The following is a 26,380-nucleotide window of genomic DNA, read 5'->3' as shown; positions in this document are numbered from 1 at the left end:
GCACAACCACCCCCAGCTAATTTTTGTATTTTTAGTAGAGAGGTGGTCTTGCCACGTTGGCCAGGCTGGTCTCAAACTCCTGACCTCAAGTGATCCATTCACCTCAGCCTCCCAAAGTTCTGGGATTACAGACCACGGCGCCCAGCCCTAAGTAACAGAAATGTATTAACTCTTTTAAACCAACGATATAAAAAATAATAAGCCCCATCTTACACCTGAGGAAACCACCTCAGAAAAGTTAACTTGTTGAAGGTCACATTATTCCTAAATGGCAGAGTCAGACTACCAACCCACACAATCTAACTTCGCCACAACTTTACACCTTCTCTTATGAACATCTCAAAATGTGAAAAGTAGAGAATGGATTTCACAGCCATGCATGAGGATGATGTCAGCATTTACACGGCAATCGCGGTCCGCAGAGGCAGTGGCTCAGGCCTGCAATTCCAGCACTTTGGGAGGCCAAGATGGGTGGTTCATTTGAGATCAGGGGTTCGAGACCAGCCTGGTCAACATGGTGAAACTCCACCTCTACTAAAAATACAAAAATTAGCCAGGCATGGTGATGGGCGCCTGTAATCCCAGCTACTCGAGACGCTGAGGTGGGAGAATCATTTGAACCCGGGTGGTGGAGGCTGCAGTAAGCTGAGATCGCGCCACTGCACTCCAGCCTGAGCGACACTGTCTCAAAAAAAAAAAAGAGTTCGGGATCCTAACACATTGTTGCACATTTTTTGTACCACAAAAGGAATAAACGAAGGGTGGTGGGAACTCGAATGAGATAGCAGTGTTCACCAGTGTCCAATCAAGGAAGACTTCACAGAGGGAGCAGGATTTCAGATGGGATTTGAGGAAAAGGGTTTAAGGACTATCAATGACTTATCACTGATTACTCTTAGGGTTTTCGGGCTAAATTTCAGAGTCCTTATCATGGCATTCAGGCCCTCCACAACTAGGTCAAGGGGAACGCCAAGGAAGAAACATTATCCTGAGTGAGATGCTTATGCTGAAGTCTTTGCTATCAGTTCAGGTTCCAAGGGATCAGAAAAATCTTACTTTTCTGTCTCCATAAAGGGTAAATGGGTTGAAGGCAGGCACTTTTGTAACACTCCTCTCTCCGGACCAGGCCTCTGTACATCATAGCACGTGGTAGATGCACAGCATTCACTTTCTGAGCGAAACTAAAACGAATGTAAATCAAGTCACCTGGTGGCCAGAGTTGCCTTACACCATCTAAACCTCTGGTATTAGCTAATTTTAAAGCTATCAAGAGGCTTAAACACGTGGTCCAGATGAAACATGTGGACCCTGGTTTGGACTGGAATGCCACAAACCAATTGTAAAAAGCCATGCGATCATTTGAAAAACCTAAATATAGACTGGGAATTAGATTAAGGAATTGTTAATTTCATTAGATGAGATTACGTCGTCATGCTTTTAAAAGTTGTCTTAAATATATACAGTCAGGGTATTTATGAATGAAACGGTTTCCCTGAAAACACTAGAGATATATGGGGGAGCGAATGAAACAAAATTGGTAAAATGTAGCTAACTGCACTACGGGGAGTCTGCTTTTGCTGAATGTTTCATTATTCCCATAACATAAAACATAACATACACACACACGCTCCCCAGTTTTTTTCATCGTAAGCCCCGAGGGAGCCAGACCCAGAGGGTCCACCGACGTCCTGGATTCTGAGAACGATTTCTGCGCGTCAGGCGGGCCTCCTGCATGAGCCGGGGCCCACTTTCTTTCCCGACTGACTCGAAGCTAACGAAGCTGCCGCGCAGGCCTGTTAATCTCCTCAGTACCCAGTGCGAGGTTAAACACGCGACCTCGCAACCATGGTCTTTGAGAGGAAGCTGAATTGCTGGGGTGGGCCGTGTAGAGTTCATTTCCTACGTCGGCCCTGCACAACAACCTGCACCCAGAGATCAGAGAACCGGCCACACGCTCCACTACCCTTACCCAGTGGCCGCGCCTCGGGCGCTCGGGGGCGGGCTCCGCACTGAGACGTCACGGCGCACCGTGCGCCCGGTCAAAGTTCAGCCCCGCCCCCGCTTCCCCCTCGCTGTCTCCCTCGGCCTGTGCCGCTGCCGACGCCGCTTGTGGGCCCGGCTCCTCTCAGTCTGCTCCGCCACCTTCTTCCTGAGCACTGCCCGGCCGGCCGCCATGGCTAACGTGGCTGACACGAAGCTGTACGACATCCTGGGCGTCCCGCCCGGCGCCAGCGAGAACGAGCTGAAGAAGGTATCCGGGAGCGGGCCGGGCGGGCGGGTGTGAGGGGCGCGGGGCCTGCGCGGCCGGGGATGTCTTCTTCAGCCAGGCCGCGCTACTGGGCGGCCCGCGAGCCGGCGCCGGCAATGAAGGGCCCGGGCTGGGGATCGGCGGCGGCGGCGGCGGCGGGACCGGCCTTTCAGCAAGCCGCGCACTCCGGCCTCGGCTGACCTTGGGCCGCCGGCCCCGCCCGCCGGCAGATGCAGCAAATAAAACTCACTCCTGCGCAAACACGACGGTAGCCCTTCCTTCCTCCTCGGGCGAGCGCCGGGGGCCGGTCTCCCCCAGGAGGCAGCAGCTCGCCCGGCTCTCCGCGTCGAGGTCACCACCCCGGAAAAACAGGTTGGACCGAGGTGCTCAGCGCATCCCGGCCCCGGGAGAGAAGCTGTCCGCCCCGCGGCCGTCGGCCCGGGGTCTGGTGCTCCGCGGGGAAAAACGGCGGGGAGGTCCGGCGGGGAGGTCGAGGCCGCCCCCACAGAGCGCCTCGGGCAGATGGGGTTGTTTCCTGGGATCCCCGGCTGCAGGCTGCAGGCTGCGGGAGCTCCTCCCTCTCTTCCTCCCTCGCCCATTGACCCGGAGGTAGCGTGGGTCTGTGTTTGAATGCATTGTTCTGTGGTCAGGTAATGCTAATGCCCTGTACCTGCTTAGGAATAAGCCGTGGTCCCAGCCAAACGCCTGAGTGTTCAATAAACATGAATAGAAGGCCTTTTATCGCTGTTTGCAATGCTGCGATATCTTTGAAATCTCAGGATTTCAAAGCACACGAGGCGTTTAAGCCCCACAGCATCCTCACCGGGCTAAGAGCATCCGGATTTGTAAGCCGAGAAAAATGAGAATGCTCCTTAGGCAGTGAGAAGAGTGCAGTGGACTTCCTGTTACCTTACCGGAAATGCTAGTCTGTATTATATAATTCACGCGCCTCCGTGAATGAAGATTTAAGTGCTGTAGGACCCAAACACCTCGTTGAGAGTGTGCAACTTTACTACCACCAAAGTTGCCACCACGACCCCAGTTAACCACCACGTGCAAATAAAACACCTAAAAACACTACCTAGGACCACCTTGACTTTTTCATGTTGTTACAGTTAGAAGGAAGGCATGAGCCATTGGGAGCAGGAATTGTGACTTTAGCTTGATTTATAGTAATGTTTTGCAGTCCGTAAAGCTTAACAGTCATTTATCTCGAATTATTAGGGTGGTCTTGGTCTGGTTACTTGGCAATCAGACACTTGACGATAGGGAAAATATGGATAATGTTTGAACGTTTTGTTTTTCCCTATGGCATTGCTTCATTGTTTTATCTGGTTTTCACGTCCCTGTAACTATTTTGAAGTATAACTACAGTCTACTTGGTTATATTACATTAGTAAACAGTATCGCGAGAAAATGCCAAAGAATACAAATAGAAAATATTTTTGGAAGGTTGTAACTCTAGAACATTACTTTTCAGAAAAGTGGATATTAAGTTGTTACAAAACTTTAAACTGGTGTTTAGTTATAACCTTCTTTGTTTTTATCCATTTTCAAAGGCATACAGAAAGTTAGCCAAGGAATATCATCCTGATAAGAATCCAAATGCAGGAGACAAAGTAAGTTATTTGTGATTTTTTTATTCCGGGGGTTTTAGTTTTAACTTAAATTGCCCTCCTTGAAAGAAAAGGAATATTGCAGGAAAAAAATCCAACTATGCCCACACAGCCACATTTTCATAATGTCAAAGAGTATTTTAGTTTTAGAATAAGAGTACTACCATTCTGAGGAGTGGTGGGTGGTAAATAGAAGCAGAATCAAGTCAAAGGTAACTTGTCCCTTTTATTAGAATTAAATGGATTCTGGATTCCCATAGCCTCTCCCCACTCTTCTACTTGAAAATGCAATTATTTTTATTTTTACCTTTTCTTTATAGTTTAAAGAAATAAGTTTTGCATATGAAGTACTATCAAATCCTGAGAAGCGTGAGTTATATGACAGATACGGAGAGCAAGGTCTTCGGGAAGGCAGCGGCGGAGGTGGTGGCATGGATGATATTTTCTCTCACATTTTTGGTGGGGGATTGTTCGGCTTCATGGGCAATCAGAGTAGAAGTCGAAATGGCAGAAGAAGAGGAGAGGACATGATGCATCCACTCAAGTGAATATCTTGTTTTGTTGTTTTAAAAAATTAGGTACTTTTTGTCAAGTGGAATATTGACTCAGTAGAAGGAAAAAAACTCATAGAATGTTCTGTCCTTCATTGGAAAAACTTCCATGTGCCTTCTCTTCTTTTGGTGACTAAATAGAATTTGATTATCTGACTGTTTCTGTTTTGCTGTAGCTCTTAAAAAGGATGGTAGATATTTTTTAACGAGAGGAAGGTGGTTTTATATGGTTCTGAGGCTGCATGTTATTATAGGACTTAAAATTTCAAGTGTGAAGATCATTTTCTTTTTTCTTTTCTTTCTTTTTTTGAGATGGAGTTTCGCTTTTGTTGCCCATGCTGGAGTGCAATGGCACAATCTCAGCTCACTGCAACCTCCGCCTCCTGGGTTCAAGTGATTCTCCTGTCTTCAGCCTCCCGAGTAGCTGGAATTACAGACGTGGCACCACACCCAGCTAATTTTGTATTTTTAGTAGAGGTGGGGGTTCCTCCATGTTGTTCATGCTGGTCTGGAACTCCCAACCTCAGGTAATCTGCCTGCCTCGGCCTCCCAAAGTGCTGGGATTACAGGCGTGAGCCACCGTGCCTGATCTTTTTTTTTTGAAATGGAGTCTCACTCTGTCGCCCAGGTTGGAGTGTAGTGGCACCATCTAGGCTCACTGCAACCTCCGCCTCTCAAGTTCAAGCAATTCTCCTCCCTCAGCCTCCCAAGTAGTTGGGATTACAGGCACCTGCCACCATGCCGGGCTAATTTTTGTATTTTTTTAGTAGAGACAGGGTTTCGCCATGTTGGCCAGGCTGGTCTTGAATTCCTGAGCTCAGGTGATCTGCCCGCCTCAGCCTCCCGAAGTGCTGGGATTACAGGCATAAGACACTGCACCTAGCCTATTTTCTTTGAAGTATATGAATCTTCCAAGTTACCTTTTATTTAAAAACTAAAAATGAGTGACTGTCTGCCTACTTTGTGTACATGTTAGAGTCACTCATTACTTGATCCTCAGTGTGAACTCTCCTAAGTTGGTTTCCATGGAGCTTGCTGGCTTCCAGCCTGACATTAACCTGCCAACACATGAATGGTGCCTGACCTTGATCTTAGACTATGAATCCACAAGCCCTCTCCAGTATGAAATTAGCTATTTCGCTTTGCAAAATCTGGGAGGTCTTTTTTCCCATTCTTTTTTTCGTGAACCGATAAGTTATTTTATTAGCAAATATCAGTGGCTGAAATTCAGGTACTTAAAATATTTCATAATATCCTAGTTTATACACCTGAGTAAATTAGAGGAAGTCATGTTATCTGTTAACTTGAGTCTCATTAAATCCTTAAATTTGTTTTTTAAAAGAATTTACCCTCAGAAATTAACATTTGGATACCATTCCAATGGTAATATTTGTGCAGTGCAGGTTAATTCGTTTATATTTTTCTTTAATATAGAAATGGTCTAAAAGGAAAATAGGATCAAAAGAGTGCTGTCAGTACTTTATAGTTCTTCATGTTTAAAGAAATGTTATGCTATATAGTAAAACAGTTTTCTGCTGTTTTAACATTTCAAATTTTCCTGTTATTACAAATACTGTGTTTATAATACTGCATTCCATGATTTAATCATTTACCTTTTATATAGGGTATTGCCAGGTTTTTTTTTTTCTGTAATAGATAGTGCTGCTATGAGTATCTTTATGTAGAGCTTTGTTTCTCCTTGGCAGAGATTCCCAGGCAGGCATGAGTGTTTTGAGGCTGTTAAATACAACTAAATTGCCTTGCAGAGGGATTATGCCAGTTTAGGCCCCACTAGTGGAGAGTGCCAGCCCTACCAAACCATTACCTGCATTTTTCCTTCCTTGGCCGCCTTTGTTGAAATGTATATTTTTTTCTGGCTTAGGGTACTGGTTGTGCATATCAATTGTAATTTAATATGTAGGGGAAAAAAGCCGATTTTTAAAAAATGATTTGTTACAGAGAGTATACAAGATGCAACAGGCTTTTTTGTCTAAGACTCAGCTGTAGATAGGTCATTATTTGACGGTGTTGTTGGTAATGTTTTGTCCTTACATGTGGTATTCTTACCCTGTCTATAACAGTTTTAAGTTTCTGAGAATAACAATTTTGAGAAAGTTTGAATATCACAAAATAGTGTAGGTGCTTTGTAAAATACTTTTAACTATTTTTTTGTTCCTGTAACTCCCAGGATTTTAAAGCAAATCATTACAGGATGACCATTCCTAATCTGAAATCTGAAATGCTCCAAAATATGAAACTTTTTGAGCACCATCATGATGCCACAAGTAGAAAACTCCACACATAAGTACTTGTCTCACTCTGTCCTCCAGGCTGGAGTGCAGTGGTGCGATCTCAGCTCACTGCAGCCTCAATCTCCAGGGCTTAAGCAATTCCCCTGCCTCAGCCTCCTGGGTAGCTGGGACTTCAGACATGCCACTATTCCTGGCTAATTACTTTTTATTTTTTGGTAAAGATGAGGTCTCTCTAAGTTGCTCAGGCTGGTCTTGAACTCCTGGGCTCAAGCAGTCCTCCCTCCTCGTTCTCCTGAAGTGCTGGGATTATAGGCATGAGCCACTGCACCTGGCATGAAAAACGATTCTTTCCCTCCTTTCTGTCATACTATTGGTAGGGCCACTTTTATTTTTTTTTAAGACGTATGCCATCTAAGTGACTCTCTTAAGCTGAAATATAACTTTGTACCCTTTCTAAATTGTCCATGGAGGAAACAGGGACTCTGGAGCCAGACATCTATGTGATCTTGGGCAAGTTACTTGACTGTTCTGTGCCTCAGTTTTATCACATAAAATGGGAATAATAATCGTACCTCTTCTGAAGGGTTTTTCTTAGGAGTTAGGTGGAGGGCTTATGCCTCAGAACAGAAGGTTGCGATGTTTGAGTTTGTGAAGTCATCAGCTTTATCAGAAAGTCCACCACAGCAAATTGTTGGCCTGATGCTATAGGCTCTGACTTTGAGTATTGTATATATACTGTCTGTAGTCATAAAATATTTCTGTTAATTTCAGCCATAAAATAAACCTCAGTTGAATTGATTTAATGTGAGATTATGAGGTATTTTTGAATTCTGTTTTAAAAGTTGATAATGAATTTGCTGTATCAGCTGTTATTTATATCTTGTATTTGAGAAAATGTGGCAAAATTTGATTGAAGCTGATTATTTTCTTTCCAGAGTGTCATTAGAAGATCTGTATAATGGCAAGACAACCAAACTCCAACTTAGCAAGAATGTACTCTGTAGTGCATGCAGTGGGTAAGTGTGTCCTCTGGTTTATTGGGTACATTTTGTCTGTTCTTTAAGTGTCACACTGAATGTCTGTACCAGGTAAAAATTGTTATGAGTTAAAACTTACGGCCGGGTGCAGTGGCTCACACCTGTAATCCCAGCACTTTGGGAGGCTGAGGTGGGTGGATTACCTAAGGCAGGAGAATCACCTGAACCCGGGAGGTAGAGATTGCAGTGAACCAAGATTGCGCCACTGCGCTCCAGCCTGGGTGACAGAGTGAGACTCCATCTCAAGAAATAAATAAATAAATCTTAGCAGAATATTTTCTGATGCTTCTGAAAGTCAATTTGTGTGGGGTTGAAGATAAGGTAAAAGCACAATTTCTGTGTGTCATAGCTTATTGGAGTGGTCTGTGGACAAAAACCTAATGCATAACTTGTGTTTGCTTTAGCCAAGGCGGAAAGTCTGGAGCTGTCCAGAAGTGTAGTGCTTGTCGAGGTCGGGGTGTGCGCATCATGATCAGACAGCTGGCTCCAGGAATGGTACAACAGATGCAGTCTGTATGCTCTGATTGTAATGGAGAAGGTATGTGTGCCAGTACTTCTCTGCTTTTATGTTGAAATGGATTGAGAATTCAGATATTGGAGAGGTTTACAATTTTTTATTTCAAAGGGTATTTGTTTACATCTTATTAAAGAAAAAAGAGGCTGGATGCGTTAGCTTATTCCTATAATTCCAGCACTTTGGGAGACAGAGGTGGATTGTTTGAGCCCAGGAGTTTGAGGCCAGCTTGGGCAAGATAGGGAGACATCATTACTATAGGAAAAAAAGTGTAGAAAAATATGTAATCAGGGGCTCAGGGCATGTCTGTGGTCCCAGCTGCCTGGGAGGCTGAGGCGGGAGGATTGCTTAAGCCCAGGAGTTTAAGGGAGCAGTGAGCCGTGATCATACCAGTGCACTCCAGCCAGGGCGACAGAACAAGACCCTGTTGCAAGAAATAAAAGCGTGAAAGTAATTACTCCATTATGCCTAAGCCCAGTGAACATAGAGAAACAGTAGATTTGTATTGTGTTAGTGAAAGGTGACTCCTTAATTCTTTTCAAAGAGGGGCAAGGTGATTATTTGTTCCTTTGCTATTTTCTTCTTTATCAAATATAACCTTTTATATACAGTCTCTGTAGAAATGACCACCATGGGAGGACTATCTCCTTTCTCAAACAGAACCTTTTAAACTACAAAGGGACAAATAAATAATAAATAACTAAACAAGTAATTGTTTAGTAAACAAGTGGAAGATTTTACTGTAACCTTTAGTTAGCTTTAAAGAATTGATCTTGAGATTGAAACTGTCCTCATGGAAGTAAATAATTTAGTCTTTGTGGGCCAAATAGTTTTTGTCACAACTACTCACCTCTGACTTTTTAGTGCTTTTATAGCCACAGACAAACGGGTATGGCTGTGTTCTGATTAAAATTTTAATTATAAAAACAAGTAGCTCCTCCCACCCCTGCCATTCTAGAGCAGTGCTATCCAATAGAATTTTTTTCTGTGGTGATGGAAGTGTTCTGTATCTGCAGTGTTCAGTACAGTAGCCATTAATCACCTGTGACTACTGCATACTTCATATGTGGCTAGTGTGACTGGGGAACTATTTTAAATTTGAATTAATTTAAACATAAACTTAAGTAGCTACAGGTAGATAGTGGCTACCACATTAGACAGTATAGTTCAAGAGCATCCTTTTCCACATTGCTATTGGAAGTGATGAGATAATTATGAGAAGCTACATATGATGTTTCCTTCCTGGAGAATCTTGGCATTTTACTTTATTTTTTAAAATTATTATTTTTGGAGATAGGGTTTTGCTGGAGTGCCGTGGCGCATTCTCAGCTCACTGCAGCTTCCACCACCCACGCTCAAGCAATCCTCCCACTCAGCCCCTCACCCCACAATTAACTGAGACCACAGGTGCTTGCCACCACGCCCAGCTAATTTTTGTATTTCTTGTAGAGATGGGGTTTTGCCATGTTGCCCAGGCTGGTCTCGAACTCCTGGATTCAAGCAGTCCTCCTGCCCCAGCCTCCCAAAGGGCTGGGATTACAGGTGTTAGCCACCACTCTTGGCCTCCTTTTATTTTATTAAAATTGCTAACTCCCACTATCAAGAAACCAAAGTTAACTGAAATCTTTTCTCATGTACCATTACCTTTTTTTTTTTTTTTTTTTAATGTGAGACAGAGTCTTGCTCTGTTGCCCAGGCTAGAGTACAGTTGCACGATCTCAGCTCACCGCAACCTCTGCCTCCCTGGCTCAAATGATTCTGCTGCCTCAGCCGCCTGAGTAGCTGGGATTACAGGCGCCCACCATGACACCCGGCTGATTTTTGTATTTTCAGTGGAGACAGGGTTTTGCCCTGTTGGCCAGGCTTGTCTCAAACTCCTGACCTCAGGTGATCCTCCCACCTTGGCCTCCCAAAGGGCTGGGAGTACAGGTGTGAGCCACCATGCCCCGCCACCATTACCATTTTGAAGAACTGGTGTTTTGCAGAACATACTTTGCAAAAGTACTGTTACAGAAACAGCCCCTAAATAGTTATACACATCTTTCTAAGCCTTCAAATGTGCCAGTAATTAGCCATTAGAAAGTGACGCAATTTTTTCACACTATACTATGTATAATTGCAGTTTTGCTTTTTATACCATAATTAAATATTTCAGAAGAGTATATAGAAGAGAAAAGCTGTGTTGCCCTAAACATGGTATGGATACATTACATTCTGAAATAGTGGGAAGCTGAGTCCTTCAGGCAATCTGCAGTAGTAAGATGTAAGTTTTTGTTATTCAGAATAATGTGTTTTTTTGTTTTGTTTTGTTTTGAGACGTGGCCTCACACTGTCACTCAGACTGGGGTGCAGTGGCATGAGTATAACTCACTGCAGCCTCGACCTCCAGCAGTCCTCCCTCCTCAGCCTCCCGAGTAGCCAGGATTACAGGTGTGCACTACCATGCCGGCTAACTTTTTTTATTTGTAGTAGAAGCAAGGTCTCACTATGTTGCTAGGCTGGTCTCAGATCCTGAGCTCAAGTGATCCTACCACCCTGACCTCGCAAAATATTTGGATTGCAGGCTTGAGCCACTATGCTTGGCCTCAGAATGCTGCTTTGAATAAAAATTTAGGTAGCGATTAAAAGAAGTTCAGAAAGTTTATTTAAAGGATAAGAATATTAAGAGTACAGTATAGTACTCTTGCTGAAAGTTTCAATGACTTCTTTTTCCAGGAGAGGTAATTAATGAAAAAGACCGCTGTAAAAAATGTGAAGGGAAGAAGGTGATTAAAGAAGTGAAGATTCTTGAAGTCCACGTAGACAAAGGCATGAAACATGGACAGAGAATTACATTCACTGGGGAAGCAGACCAGGCCCCAGGAGTGGAACCTGGAGACATTGTTCTTTTGCTACAGGAGAAAGAACATGAGGTGATTTTCCTTTTTTTAGTTTTTTGTGTTTTGTTTTATTCAGAAGTACTTCTTGCTTGTGAGAAATAGGTTAGATCTGTTTGGAGTCCCTGGAGCAACACTGCACACTGGAGAAGTTAAGGGAATCATGGCAAATTCCTAAGACAGGCTTGTGTAAGAAAGACTAACAAGGCAGGTGCAGTTAGAAGCACTGTAAGTGTCAGTTTTAGTCCTGGCTAGGTCCCCCCCACCCCGAGATGGAGTTTCACTGTTGTTGGAGTGCAGTGGCGTGATCTTGGCTCACTGCAACCTCTGCCTCCTGGGTTCAAGTGATTCTCCTGCCTCAGCTTCCTGAGTAGCTGGGAATACAGGCGCGCACCACCACTCCTGGCTAATTTTTATTTTTAGTAGAGACAGGCTTTCTCCATGTTGGTCAGGCTGGTCTTGAGCTCCCGACCTCAGGTGGTGGGCCTGCCTCAGCCTCCCAAAGTGCTGGGATTAAAAGTGGGAGCCACTGCACCCAGCGTTGGTCTTTTTTTTTTTTTTTTGACAGTTTTTTTGACTGCACCCAGGCTGGAGTGCAGTGGCGCAATCTTGGCTCACTGCAACTTCCACCTCCCAAGTTCAAGCGATTCTCCTCTAGCTTGGTCGTTGACTAGCACTTTAACCGTAGGTAATCTTACTGTCTCAGTTTCTTTGTTTATGAAAATAAGGGCATTGGCCGTTGGACCAGTTGGTCTAAGGCAGCCTGTTTTTTCACTGTGAAACTCTGCTGCTCTGTTGATTTGGTTTTTACTTATTGGGTAGCCAAGTGAGCTATCCTTGAAAGAGTTCTGGGATTTAAAAAAAAAAAAACAAAAAACATTTTTTTAGAAGTTTCTGAAGAATGTGGTCACTAGTGTATGTTTTGGGGGGGTTTTGTTTTTGAGATGGTCTTGCTGTGTTGCCCAAGCTGGAGTACAGTGGCGTGATCTGGGATCACTGCAACCTTTGCCCCTGGGCCCAAGCAATCCTCCTACCTCAGCCTCCCAAGTAGTTGGGACAACTGATGCACCATCATGCCCATCTGTTTTTTGGGGTTTTTTGTTTTGTTTTGTTTTGTTTTTGTATTTTTAGTAGAGACAGGGTCTTGCCATATTGCCCAGGCTGGTCTTGAACTCCTGAGCTCAAGCAATCCGCCTGTCTCGACCTCCCAAAGTGCTGGGATTACAGGTGTGAGCCACCATGCCCAGCCTAGTGTATGTTATTTTGATTTTAGCATTGCGCTTGTGTATTTTTAATGTCCATATTGTATACTGTAGACCTTACTCATAAAGAGTATATCTGGAGCTATTCATGAAAAACCCCTCCAGTAATCACCTAAATTCTTTAATGTTAGAAGCACTTGATAGGACTCTAGCTTTGTACTTGATCACATTTACTCATGCTTTCCTCTGAAAGTCATTACATCACAGGTTAACCGCCTTTTTAGTTTGCCCTAAAATTTTCTCCTATGCATAAGCCCGGTCAACACAGAGAAATGGTAAATTTGTATTATGTTCAGTGAAAGGTTATTCTTTTTAATTCTAAAAAGGTGGGTAAGCTGATTATCCATTTGTAATTTAAAGGTTATATATTTGATGAAGGAGATCATCCTTCTGTGGTGGTCATTTCTTCAAATAGAGTAAATGTTAAAAATCACTTTAAGAATCCAATAGAGAACAACAAAGCCATATTGAGATCCAGGTTTTAGAAATTTGGTTGTAATCCCTCACAAGGTCAGACTTGATCTGGACAATCAGGGCGTGCTAGTCAGCTTTCATGACTCAGCAAAGCTACAAATTATGTATTTTGGCTTTTTGTGGAAATTGCCAACCCTACAAATAGCAGATGTCTCCTAGGTTGTCAAAAAATAAGAGTAGTTTTTAGAATTCTGCCTTTGGGTCTTATAGGATGAAATATTTACAAGATTTGCCATTTGTTAACATTTTAGCTACTTCCTTGTTCATTCAGTCTTGCTGCTGTGCACAGCACCATACCAGGAATATGAAGGAGAAAACTAGCATGACAGCTAAATAATTGGGAATTCTGCTTGGATGTAGGTTAGACTGTGTTGTAAAATGGTACAGACAATGCCTAGGCATTTTCATTGATAGAATCCTTGGAGTAGTTTGGGGTTCATTGTCAAATGATGTCTGGCAGGGCAGCAGCACGGTAGTGAGGAAGTGAAGAAGGAATGCTTATTTGCAGAAGAAAGATGATTTTTTTGGTTTGAGGCATGTCAGACTGATGGTAAAACCTGTTTTTATTCCTAAGTTTAGTTTTTAATGTTGCTGCATAATAAATTGGGTTTTTAAAAGTAGATCATTGGATTTCGAGGCAAAGGACTTAAGGTCTGGGCCCCATTTACTAGCTTTGGCTTCCCTGGACTTTTCAGATATTAAAGAGTCAAATGAGATTATGAATAAGCTTCTTTCTTGGGGCCTGTGGGGAGGTGTTGGGAAGTAAGTAATCTCTGAAAGTTGTTGGCAGCAGTGGAATTGGCATGGAATTTTCAACAGAAGGCAGATGTAACTAGTTGTCTAAGGTAGAAAATAGAAGGTGGTAAAGGTTAGAATGGAAGTTTGTCTGATTCCTTCTTGGGAGTGCTGTATCATCTATAGTCATCATCTTGCCATGTCACTTGTCCGTGTGCCCGTTTGTGTGTCTCGGTGGTCTGATTACCATAGTGCAGTTATACAGCATCAACCTACAGAACCTGGTGATGTTAGTCACGCCTCTATAAGCTGTGCTTTTGTTATTCAGAAATTATGACTTTTAAGTGTTTTCTGGTCTAGTGCTTTGGTAGTCCCTCCTCATTAATTTTGTTTTTCAGAAACTCTCCGGCATTCTTGCTTGTTTATTCTGTTTAAACTTTTAGCATCCAGTTGTTTAGCTTCTCCCCCTCCACTGCAACAACTATCCTGATAATCATTTTTTATTGAAATCACTTTCAGTTGAACTCTCCTGTACAAGAACATTATACGTATCTCTTCCTGTTCCCTATTCTTTTTTTTTTTTTTTTAAGAGACAGAGTCTCACCCTGTCCTCCAGACTGGAGTGCAGTGGCGCAGTTGGATTTTTAGTAGAGACAGGGTTTCACCATATTGGCCAGGCTGGTCTCAAACTCCTGACCTCAAGCGATCTGCCCACCTCGGCCTCCCAAAGTGCTGGGATTATAGGTGTGAGCCACCACGCCCTGCCCCTCCTTTTTATTTTTATTTTATTTTTTTTGAGACGGAGTCTCACTCTGTCACCCAGGCTGGAGTGCAGTGGCGCAATCTCTGTTCACTGCAACCTCCACCTCCCAGGTTCAAGCAATTCTCCTGCCTCAGCCTCCCAAGTAGCTGGGACTACAGGCCTGTACCACGACACCCGGCTAGTTTTTGTATTTTTAGTAGAGACAGAATTTCGCCTTGTTGACCAGGACCTCAGGTGATCCACCTGCCTCAGCCTCCCAAAGTGCTAGGATTATAGGCATGAGCTACTGCTTCCGTCCTAAAATAATACGACTTTAAGAAAGGATATTTGGTAAGATGGTTCTTAGAACACTTGCATTTTACAGTATACTTAGCATTTTATTTTAAATTTATTATTATTATTTTTAAGAGACAGGATGTCTTGTCATCCAGGCTGGAGTGCAGTAGCTGGATCATTGAGGAGGGACTACTACCGCAGGCTCCAACTCCTGGGCTCAAGGGATCATCCTGCCTCAACTAGCCTATTTTATGTTTTAATTTTTTGTCTCCCTATGTTGCTGTTTTGAACTGGCCTCCCAAAGCTCTGACCCTATATTTAGCTTTTTAAAATTTTTTTTTTTTTTTTTTTAATTGAGACAGAGTCTCGCTCTGTCACCCAGGCTGGAGTGCAGTGGCGCGATCTTGGTTCATTGCAGTCTCCACCTCCCAGGTTCAAGTGATTTTCCTGCCGCAGCCTCCTAAGTAGCTGGGACTACAGGCGCCCACCACCACGCCTGGTTAATTTTTGTATTTTTAGTAGAGATGGGGTTTTACCATATTGGCCAGGCTGGTCTCGAACTCCTGACCTTGTGATCCACCTGCCTTGGCCTCCCAAAGTGCTGGGATTACTGGCATGAGCCACCGCGCCTGGCCTACTTAGCATTTTTAATGCGTTGAAAAATCCTGTATTAAAGAAACTATTGGTCCCGTTGTGAGGAACACTTGAATAAATGTGCATAGATAATATACCTTTTTGGATCTTAAACTAGCACACGCAAGAATGCCTGGAGGGCTTGTTAGGACTACAGATGCTGGGTCCTGCCTGCCTTGTTTCTGGCAGGAATGGAAGTGGGGCCCAAGAATATGTGTTCCTAACAAGTTTCCTGAAGCTGCTGGTCCAGAACCACACTTAGAGAATCACTGGTTAAGGTAATGGTTTAACTTTGTTTAATGGGTAAATTTAGGAGAGTAACATAGGAAAAGAACCTGTCTACCAGATTTTCTATAAGTGAACCAGCCAGGATTGTTCTTTACAAGAAGAGTGACCATTGTAAAATCTAAGCAAAAATTGCAGATTGGGCATGTGAAATTGGATATATTTTTCCTACACATTGAAGGCCGAGAAACGTTCTTTGTGCTTATTCTCAATACCTTTTGCATTACCTAGTCCATAGGCTTATAGTGTAATATTGAATGAGCCAGTTCTACATTTTAGTGAGATATGAAACTTGTTGGTACGTGTGTGGAGCGTGGAATTGAGCCACTTGACTTTGCTGGCTGGGTGTTACTGGTTGAGGTTTTTTTACGTTAACCTTGGACCCTCCCCCCTTCCCTGTTATGATCATGTCTGGGGAGCACTCCAGGATGAGCTTGTTCTGTAGAAGCCCTCTGGGCTTTCTATACCTTTTTCACCAGAGACAGAGTCTGAAAGTGGGCCATAATTGCAGAATATACCTGGCCCTGTTTTGGGGGCCTCAGTTCTGTTGCTCTTATATATGCCATTGTTTACCAGTTCCAGTACACCTTCCTCATGGAAGTTTCTCACGTACTACTTTGCAGTGAGTGGTAGAAATAAGGTTTGGAATTTAAGTCAACGAACATAATGCCGCAGGGTGTAGCTCCATAATTTTTAAGAAAATGTATTTCTTTTGTGCTTTATTTATAGGTATTTCAGAGAGATGGGAATGATTTGCACATGACATATAAAATAGGACTTGTTGAAGCTCTATGTGGATTTCAGTTCACGTTTAAGCACCTTGATGGACGTCAGATTGTGGTGAAATACCCCCCTGGCAAAGTAATTGAACCAGGTAAATCTTGATTTTGTCCGATTCTGGTTTTCAGGTATTCTTACAATTTGTAATTTTTTTATACTGCATAACTCTAAAAACAAATGAACACCTCTTTTGGATAAAATTATTAATCATTTCCTCTTAATAGGATGTGTTCGTGTAGTTCGAGGTGAAGGGATGCCCCAGTATCGTAATCCCTTTGAAAAAGGTGATCTTTACATAAAGTTTGATGTGCAGTTTCCTGAAAACAACTGGATCAACCCAGACAAGCTTTCCGTAAGTGTTCTTTAAACAACAGTTGACTTCCAAGTTTGGGGTTTGGTTTTTGGTTTTTTAGACAGGGTCTCTGTCGCCCAGGCTGGGGTGCCGTAGTGTGATCATGGCTTACTATAGCCTCAACCTTCTGGGCTCAAGCGATCCTCTCACCTCAGCCCCCCGAGGAGCTGGGACTACAGGTGTGTGATGCCACGCCTGGCTAATTAAAAAAAATTTTTTTGGAAACACAGTCTCACTGTGTCACCCAAGCTGGAGTGCCGTGGTGCAATCTCAGCTCACTGTACCCCCCGCCTCCCAGGTTCAAGTCATTCTCATGCCTTAGCCAACCAAGTAGCTGGGATTACAGGCATGAGCCACAATACCTGGTAAGTTTCTTTTTCTTTTTCTTTCTTTTTTTTTTTTTTGAGATGGAGTCTCGCTCTGTTGCCCAGGCTGGAGTGCGGTGGCCAGATCTCAGCTCACTGCAAGCTCCGCCTCCCGGGTTTACGCCATTCTCCTGCCTCAGCCTCCTGAGTAGCTGGGACTACAGGCGCCCGCCACCTTGCCCGGCTAGTTTTTATTTTGTATTTTTTAGTAGAGATGGGGTTTCACCGGGTTAGCCAGGATGGTCTCCATCTCCTGACCTCATGATCCACCCGTCTCGGCCTCCCAAAGTGTTGGGATTACAAGCTTGAGCCACCACGCCTGGCCTTTTTTTTCCTTTTTCTTTTTCTTTTTTTTTTTTTTTTGAGACGGAGTCTCTCTCTGTCGCCCAGGCTGGGGTGCAGTGGCACGATCTCAGATCTCAGCTCACTGCAAGCTCCGCCTCCTGGGTTCATGCCATTCTCCCGCATCAGCCTCCCAAGTAGCTGGGACTACAGGCACCCACCACCACGCCCTGCTAATTTTGTTTTTGTATTTTTAGTAGAGACGGGGTTTCACCATGTTAGCTAGGATGGTCTCGATCTCCTGAACTCGTGATCCGCCCACCTCAGCCTCCCAAAGTCCTGGGATTACAGGCGTGAGCCACTGCACCCGGCCAAGTTTCTTTCTTTTTAAGAGAGTCTCGCTCTGTTGCCCAGGCTAGCGTGTAGTGGCATGATCATGGCTTGCTACAAGTGTGCTCCACCACACCCTGCTAATGCTTTTCAAAACTTTTCGTAGAGGTGGAGTCTTGCTATGTTGTCCAGACTGGTCTCAAGCAATCCTCCTGCCTCCCGAAATTCTGGGATGGCAGTTGTGAGCCACCGTGCCCAGCTGACTTCAAGTTTCTTAATAGTCATGTTACATTCAATTTTAAAGTATATTTGTGTGATTAGTAGGCTTTCCTAGTTGTTAGGAAATGGAGTATTGCTGGTGTAAATGTTGATGGGGCCAAGCAGGGAATTGTAGAGAAGTAAAGTAGACCCGGTGTGGGTGGTGGTGAGGACTAGTACTCCCTGAAGAGAGCAGATTCTTCACTTGCAGAGGGCGGGACCACTACCCCCTTCTCATCAGCTGGTGTCCATGCCGGATGCAGGAAGGCGTGTCTCCTGTAGAAGTTTTCTAATGTTTAAGTATTGGCAGCTAATGACCTTTTTTTTGGTTCTTAAAGCAATAGGTTACAAAAGATGTCTAGATTTGGCCTGTGAGTGATGAGTTTGTGATCTCTTACTTAGAGTTCAAAGTCCAGTCCACATTCCTTTTTTTAACTTTTTTTTTGAGATGGAGTCTTGCTCTGTCATTCAGGCTGGAGTGCAGTGTCACAGTCTCAGCTTACTGCAACCTCCACCTCCTGGGTTCAAGCGATTCTCCTGCCTCAGCCTTCCAACTAGCTGGGATTACAGGTACCACCACCATGCCCGGCTAATTTTTTGTATTTTAGTAGAGACAAGGTTTCACCATGTTGTCCAGGCTGGTGTCAATCTCCTGACCTCCTCATCCACCCGCCTCGGCCTCCCAAAGTGCTGGGTGGGATTATAAGCATGAGCCACCACGCCCAGCCCCTTTTTTAACTCTTAAAGAAACAACACTGGATTGTATACATCGAAAGGAAAGGTGATGAAACTGTTACAACCAACCTGGTTTTTGTTTGTTTTAATAAAGGAACTAGAAGATCTTCTGCCATCTAGACCGGAAGTTCCTAACATAATTGGAGAAACAGAGGAGGTAGAGCTTCAGGAATTTGATAGCACTCGAGGCTCAGGAGGTGGTCAGAGGCGTGAAGCCTATAATGATAGCTCTGATGAAGAAAGCAGCAGCCATCATGGACCTGGAGTGCAGTGTGCCCATCAGTAAACTCTGCAAACAGATTGCACAGGTGGATTTTCTTTCCACATTTGCCTGATTTGTTCTCAGCAATCCAGCTGGAGTGTCTTATCAATCCAGATGAACTGAGGGACATCTGTTGGTCTATGTATAACTTTTAAAATTGGTATAGTATCTACAGAGTGTATAATTTAAACTAACCACAAAGCTTTACATCTTCATTTCGACTGTTCCATAGCAGAATAAAGCACTTGAAAGGAAACAAGACTCCCTTTCACATGTGGATATTATAAGTTTCAATCCTGGTATCTGTGCTTGATTTTTATCAGTTTTGTGTAGATTTTTATGTTTCATATTTTAAATTTAAATCCCACATTGTAAAGTTTGTATAATTTGTCCTGAAGCTTTGTGTTTGGCTGCACTTGCATAAGCTGCTACAAATAGAATAAAGAATTTCATAGCCTGTATCTATCATTTAGATGCATGGAAAAAAATGGGCTTTGCACACGATGGGTTTGGAGCTGACTGGGAACAATGGAAAAAATTACATTAGCTGTGGTTGTAAAGTTTTTTTGTTTTTGGGGTTTTTTTTGTTTCTTTTTTTTTTTTTTTTTTTTTTTTTTACCATCTTGTGAAAGGTTTCTGAAACTCGATAATAAAAAGCAGTTGGTGTAAATTATTCTTTTGTGTCACATTTTTAGAAGGGAAAAACATAAAGAATGTATCCTTAGTACTGGTTCTTAAACAGCCCATAAAAACCCATTGGCCTGAAGCTTGTATCTCAGGCCTGTGCCCATCTTATAGTCTTGGTAGACAAAAGGCTGGTAGAGACAGTCTTCAGTGGCTTCAGATGCTCTCTAGAGGCCAGGGTGTCTTGAGTGCTGTAACTCCTGAGCACTGGGCTAGCCTGACTTCTGTATCTCCCCACCACCACCCCCTTAAAAAAATAAGGTAACAGCAAATCTATAGTAAAACCATGTCTGCATAGAACGTCTTCAAATCCTGTTTTCATTAAATGTAGAAGACGCTCTGTCTCCATTACGTTGAATATTTAGAATTGGAGAAGCCATTGATTATTATTTTGATTTTCTTTAATGTTTTATAGAAAATATGCTTATTCAGAATTTAAGAATGAAGGCAACTGAAATATGCATTGTTGTAGTTATTTATATTTCAAACTAAAGAAAATGAGAAAAATCAGTTAAAATTGATGAAAAGGATGTTGTGTTTCTCTTTCCATTATCTGGTTTTTATCATTTCACTCTCAGTAGGTATTTATAGAACACATTTATTTGAGGGAAGATGCACATTTTACATTTATAAAGGAACAAATGGGGAAAACTGAAAACGAAAGAATTTTAATGTATTAAATGCCATCCCTGAGCCTAAATCTAGTATTTGTAGTTTATTTCTAGGTCTGCTAGAAGCTGAAAACCTGAATGAAAAAGGTGTGCTGACACTAATCAAGGCCTGTGAGGTTTAAATTATTGACCTATCCACTCTACCTCCATTGTACAAAAAATATTTTACAAGCCTGGGCAAGATTCAACAGCATAATAGTTTTGTATCCAAGGTTACTTCCCCACAACCACTTTAAACATAAGAAATGCGGTGGCAATATAAAGTTTGTAGCCTTTCCAATAAAGGTTTATAAAACAGTTGTTCAGTGTAGTCTGTCTTTCATTTCTACCCAGGTGTTTTGACTGTAGGCAAGAAAACTATTTGGAAGAGAGTTGCTGTTAAGGTGTGTTATTTCACTTGGTCTCCTTGCTCTAGTTTGTAGAGCACCTGCCTAGAGAACCAACCATACAGTGTTACCAGCACAGATAATTTTGTGTAACAGCTTTATTCAAGATATGATTTGCATACCATAAAATTTACCATTTTAAAAAATTTGCCACAATTCAGTTGATTTCAGTATATTCAGCCATCTCCACTAATTTCAGAACATTTTCATCAAAGAAGAAACCCCCAATCCATTAAGTCACTTTCTGTTCCATTCTCTCCTCAACTCCTGGTGTAATCACTAATAGCTAATTCTGTTTCTAAACATTTGCCTATTTTGGACATTTTGTATAAATTAGATGAAAATACATGACCTTTAATGATGCATTCACTTAGCGTAATGTTTTCATGGTTTATCCTTGTTGGCAGCATGGATCTGCACAGTAACAGCAGGGATACATTCTGAGAAGTGCATGGTTAGGCGGTTTCATCATGCGAACAGGGTGTACTTGCACGAACATAGGTGGTGTAGCCGACTGTACACCTATGTGGTGTAGTGTATCGTTCCTAGACTACAAACCTGTACAGCTTGTTACCGTAAGCAGTTGTAACACAATGGTAAGTAGTTTTCTGTTTACCTTTTGGTACAGTAAAAGTACCTTATATGAGAAAAGGGCCTGGCGTGGTGGCTCACGCCTATAATCCCAACACTTTGGGAGGCCGAGGTGGGCCGGATCACCTGAGGTCAGGAGTTCAAGACCAGCCTGGCCAACATGGCTAAGCCCTGTCTCTACTAAAAATACAAAAATTTGCTGGGTGTGGTGGCATGATCCTATAATCCCAGCTACTCGGAGGCTGAGGCTGGAGAATCATCCCAGAGGCAGAGGTTGCAGTGAGCCAAGATTGTGCCACTGCACTCCAGCCTGGGTAACGGAGTGAGACTCCATCTCAAAAAAAAAAAAAAAAAGATGGTACACTTGGATAGGGCTCTTACCATGAATAGAGTTGGCAGGACTCGAAGTCCTGATTCGGTTGAGTCAGTGAGTGAATGTGAAGGCCTAGGCCATCACTATAGAGATTGTAAGCACTGTACACTTAGGATACACTACATTTGTAAAACCTTTTTCTAAAATAATAATTGAGGCTGGGCATGGTGGCTCATGCCTGTAATCCTAGCACTTTGGGAGGCCCAGGCAGAAGGACTGCTTGAGCCCAAGAGTTCAAGAACAGCCTGGGAAACATAGAGATCCCATCTCATAATTTATTTTATTTTATTTTTTTTTTTTGAGACGGAGTCTTGCTCTGTTGCCCAGGCTGGAGTGCAGTGGCACAATCTCAGCTCACTGCAACCTCCACCTCCTGGGTTCAAGCGATTCTCCTGCCTCAGCCTCCCAAGTAGCTGGGACTACAGGCACATGCCACCATGCTCAGCTAATTTTTGTATTTTTTAGTAGAGGCAGGGTTTCACCGTGTTAGCTAGCATGGTCTCGATCTACTGACCTCAGATTATCTGCCCGCCTTGGTCTCTCAAAATGCTGGGATTGTAGACATGAGCCACTGTGCTCGGCCATCAAAAGTCTTGTAATTAATCTTCAGTTGCAAAAGATTTGGTAAAATTAGGAAGCCTACATCACCTGGCACAGACTTCTAGGGAACATTTTAAGTAATGGTTGGTTGTTTTTAATTTCCAAAAGTTCAGTTAAATCTCTGGTCAAAGTGAACCAGTAGCCAGTGCCACTATGAGTCAAGCTAAACACGTTAGAAAACCTGACTTCTGCCAGGCACGGTGGCTCACCCCTGTAATCCCAGCACTTTGGGAGGCCAAGGCAGGCAGATCACGAGGACAGGAGATCAAGACCATCCTGGCTAACATGGTGAAACCCCATCTCTACTAAAATTACAAAAAATTAGCCAGGTATGGTGGCACGCGCCTGTAGTCCCAGCTACTTGGGAGGCTGAGGCAAGAGAATCGCTTGAACCCAGGAGGCGGAGGTTGCAGTGAGCCGAGATTGCACCCCTGCACTCCAGCCTGGGCGACAGAGCGAGACTTTGTCCCAAAAAAAGAAAGAAAAAAGAAAACCTGACTTCCTAGCTATAGGAAGAAAAGAACCTGAGAAAGCTTATACCAGCAGTGGGTTGAGAATCTTCAGTGATAAAGCTTAACATTCTATGCGTGAATAGGTATCCCCTTCCATAATCTACAAATAGTGTACAAATTATTTTTTTCTATTAGGAAGGCAATACATGATCATGAAAAAACAGAACTATCGACTTTAAAAAATTAATCTCCCCCCCATCCAAATCACTTGCTCATGAGACTATCAATGCAAAGTTGTTTTTTTGTTTTTGTTTTGTTTCATTTTGTCTTTTTCTTGAGACAGAGTCTCCCTGTCTCCCAGGCTGGAGTGCAGTTGTACAATCTTGGCTCACTGCAACCTCTGACTTCTGGGTCCAAGTGATTCTCCTACCTCAGCCTCCTCAGTCACTGGGACTACAGGCATGCACCACCACGGCTGGCTCGATTTTTGTGTTTTTGTAGAGACGGGTTTTTCACTATGTTGGCCAGGCTGGTCTTGAATTCCTGACCTCGAGTGATCTACCCGCCTTGACCTCCCAAAGTGCTGGATTACAGGTGTGAGCCACCACGCCCGGCCTTGGTCTTTTTTTTTTTTTTTTTTTTTAATACATATAGAAGTAAATTTTCCAACCTATTTGCACATGCAATCACTTTTACCAATTTCTCACGTGTGTGTATGCAAAAATGGGATAAAATAACTTATTTTTACAACTTTTGGTCTTATTATTCCTTTGACATATTTGCATACTAATACATAAAGATCTATTTTTAATGATTTTAAAGTTCTGTTGTTTAAATGAACCATTTCCTGCCTATTGATAGATGTTCGAATTGTTTCCAGTTACACAAACAATTCTGTGGATAACAGCTTCATACATATCTTTGTGAATTTGTACACAATGCATCAAACCAGGTTACAAAGTTAAGCTTCTAGTGCATAGAATGCTGGCATGTAATAGAACCTAAATAAATATTTATGAATGAAGGAAGTGCTTCTTGACCTCTTGAACCAAATCTAAGATCTGGAAGATCTGAAATAATGATCTAAATCCCTGCAAAAAACTCTAGAAAAAACAATACATCCCTGTTAGCATATGAGGATTAGGGGACAGAACCAAAATATATTTTACAAGAATATAGTGCAACACGGGTGGGCACTAGTGATTTCTTCTTCACCACCAAGGACCTCATGCAGAAATATTTTGCTTGGGAAACATGTAATGATTACTTACATTTTTACTTTTTTTTTTCTTTTAAGAAGACAGGGTCTCATGCTCACCAGACTGGAGTGCAGTGACACAAACAAATCTTACTGCAGCCTCGACCTCCTGGGTTCCAGTGATCCCCTTGCCTCAGCCTCCTGTGTCACTGGGACCACAGGTGCGTGCCGCCATGCCCGGCTAATGTTTTTACCTATTTAGGCACAATTTTAAGTCCTGAAAGCTATGATGTGACTCACAGCAAAATCAAGCCTATAAAATGGGGGTCTGTATTTAAAGGGGATCTACTTAATTCTAGAGAATACAAGATTCAGTGAAGGAGAATGCCTGTATAGACACCTCCTGAAAACATACAGGTATTCTTGTAGGGAAACATCCACCCGAAGACAACCCAGTACCAAGCTTTATGTGCTAATTCTGATGTCATTGGGAAGCTGGGTTCCCCTGCTGGCAACTGATTCCAGCTGGACTCATCTACAATGTTCTGGCCTTGCCCAGGCATCTAAAGCTGGATTCCAGAGAACTCATCAGGAGAGTTGAGCTAATCCCTCTGAAGGTGCATAGCCTGTCCCTAGCCCCAAGCCCTCCTGATTCCCAGGCTTTCCAAACAAGCCTGTTAATGTGAGTAGCAGCGGCATAACAAAACAACATGGTGAAACTCCATTCAATTCTTTTTTTTTTTTTTTTTTTTTTTGAGACGGAGTCTCGCTCTGTCGCCCAGGCTGGGGTACAGTGGCCAGATGTCCGCTCACTGCAAGCTCCACCTCCCGGGTTCACACCATTCTCCTGCCTCAGCCTCCTGAGTAGCTGGGACTACAGGCGCCTGCCACCTCGCCCGGCTAGTTTTTTTTTTTTTGTATTTTTTAGTAGAGACGGGGTTTCACCGGCTAGCCAGGATGGTCTCGATCTCCTGACCTCGTGATCCGCCCGTCTCGGCCTCCCAAAATGCTGGGATTACAGGCTTGAGCCACCGCGCCCGGCCCATTCAATTCTTTTCTCACCTCATTGGCTCAGGGACATGTCTCATGGCTGAAACTCACTAGGTTCTAGGTCCTAAGATCTGATCTTAGGACCAGAGACCTCTGAGCTAGAGAGGTCTGGCATGATCCTGGACACCGGTCAGTAGCTGGATACCCAGAATCATCCTCCCATGAATAACAGAGAAACAGTGTTGGATCTTCCATGTGTATCCTCACAGTTTAGAGATGTTCATGACAATGGCTTCACTACAGAAGTTTAGGCTTTGAATGCTTCATTACTTGCTATCAAAGAAAAGAGATTCAATATTTTTAAAATTTTTTATTGACTGATTGAGATGGAGTTCTGCTCTTGTAATCCAAGCTGGAGTGCAATGGCGCGATGTCTGGTCACTGCAACCTCCTCCTCCTGTGTTCAAATGATTTTCCAGCCTCAGCCTCCCAAATTGCTGGGATTACAGGCACCTGCCACCATGCCCAGCTAATTTTTGTATTTTTAGTAGAGACAAGGTTTCACCATGCTGGCCAGGCTGGTCTCAAACTCCTGACCTCAGGAGATCTGCCCGCCTTGGCCTCTCAAAATGTTTGGATTATAGGCGTAAACTACCACTCTTGCTCTGTTGCCCAGACAGAGTACAGAGGCTCGATCCCCTGGGCTCACTGCAGCCTCCGCTGTGGAGTGCAGAGGCTTGATCTTGGTTCACTGCAGCCTCTGCTTCCCAGGCTTAAGCAATCCTACCACCTCAGCCTCCTGAGTAGCTGGGACCACAGATGCACACCACCACACCTGGCTAACTTTTTTATTTTTAAATAAAGATGGGGTTTCAGTATGTCACCCAGGCTGGTCTCAACTTCTGGACTCAAGCGATCCTCCTACCTCAGCCTCCCAAAGTGCTAGGATTCCAGGCATAAGCCACCGCCCCCAGCCTCCTTTAGAAACCCTCTGACGGCCGGTCGCGGTGGCTCACGCCTGTAATCCTAGCACTTTGGGAGGCCGAGGCGGGCGGATCACGAGGTCGGGAGATCGAGACCAGCCTGGCTAACACGGTGAAACCCCGTCTCTACTAAAAATGCAAAAAATTAGCCGGGCGTGGCGGCAGGCGCCTGTGGTCCCAGCTACTTGGGAGGCTGAGCCAGGAGAATGGCGTGAACCCGGGAGGTGGAGCTTGCAGTGAGCCGAGATCCCGCCACTGCACTCCAGCCTGGGCGATTGAGCAAGGCTCCGTCTCAAAAAAAAAAAAAAAAAAAAAGAAACCCTCTGACTCTGACTCAGCCGGGCGTGGTGGCTCATGCCTGGAATCCTAGCACCTTGGAAGGCCAAGGCAGGTGGATCACGAGGTCAGGAGTTCAAAACCAGCCTGGCCAACATAGTGAAACCCCGTCTCTACTAACAATACAAAAATCAACCGGACATGGTGGCACGTGCCTGTAATCCCAGCTACTCGGGAGGCTGAGGCAGGAGAATTGCTTGAACCCAGGAGGTGAAGGTTGCAGTGAGCCG

At 43.6% G+C, this 26,380-nt stretch overlaps 1 protein-coding gene across 1 annotated transcript; it reads left to right on the top strand.

Annotated features, from left to right (window-relative positions):
- The first annotated feature begins 1,974 nt into the window (after positions 1-1,974).
- On the top strand, positions 1,975-20,540 carry DNAJA2 (DnaJ heat shock protein family (Hsp40) member A2). The gene is made up of 9 exons (XM_023189589.2): positions 1,975-2,251; positions 3,808-3,867; positions 4,185-4,408; positions 7,603-7,683; positions 8,109-8,242; positions 10,934-11,130; positions 16,252-16,396; positions 16,527-16,654; positions 18,719-20,540. Exons 1-9 carry the CDS (start codon positions 2,174-2,176, stop codon positions 18,908-18,910), a joined length of 1,239 nt encoding a protein of 412 aa, XP_023045357.1. The 5' UTR covers positions 1,975-2,173; the 3' UTR covers positions 18,911-20,540.
- Positions 20,541-26,380: the final 5,840 nt, after the last annotated feature.

The sequence above is a fragment of the Piliocolobus tephrosceles genome, chromosome 17 (genome assembly GCF_002776525.5).
Source record: "Piliocolobus tephrosceles isolate RC106 chromosome 17, ASM277652v3, whole genome shotgun sequence".
Lineage (NCBI taxonomy): Eukaryota > Metazoa > Chordata > Mammalia > Primates > Cercopithecidae > Piliocolobus > Piliocolobus tephrosceles.
This window is presented reverse-complemented; position numbering and strand designations above follow the sequence as displayed.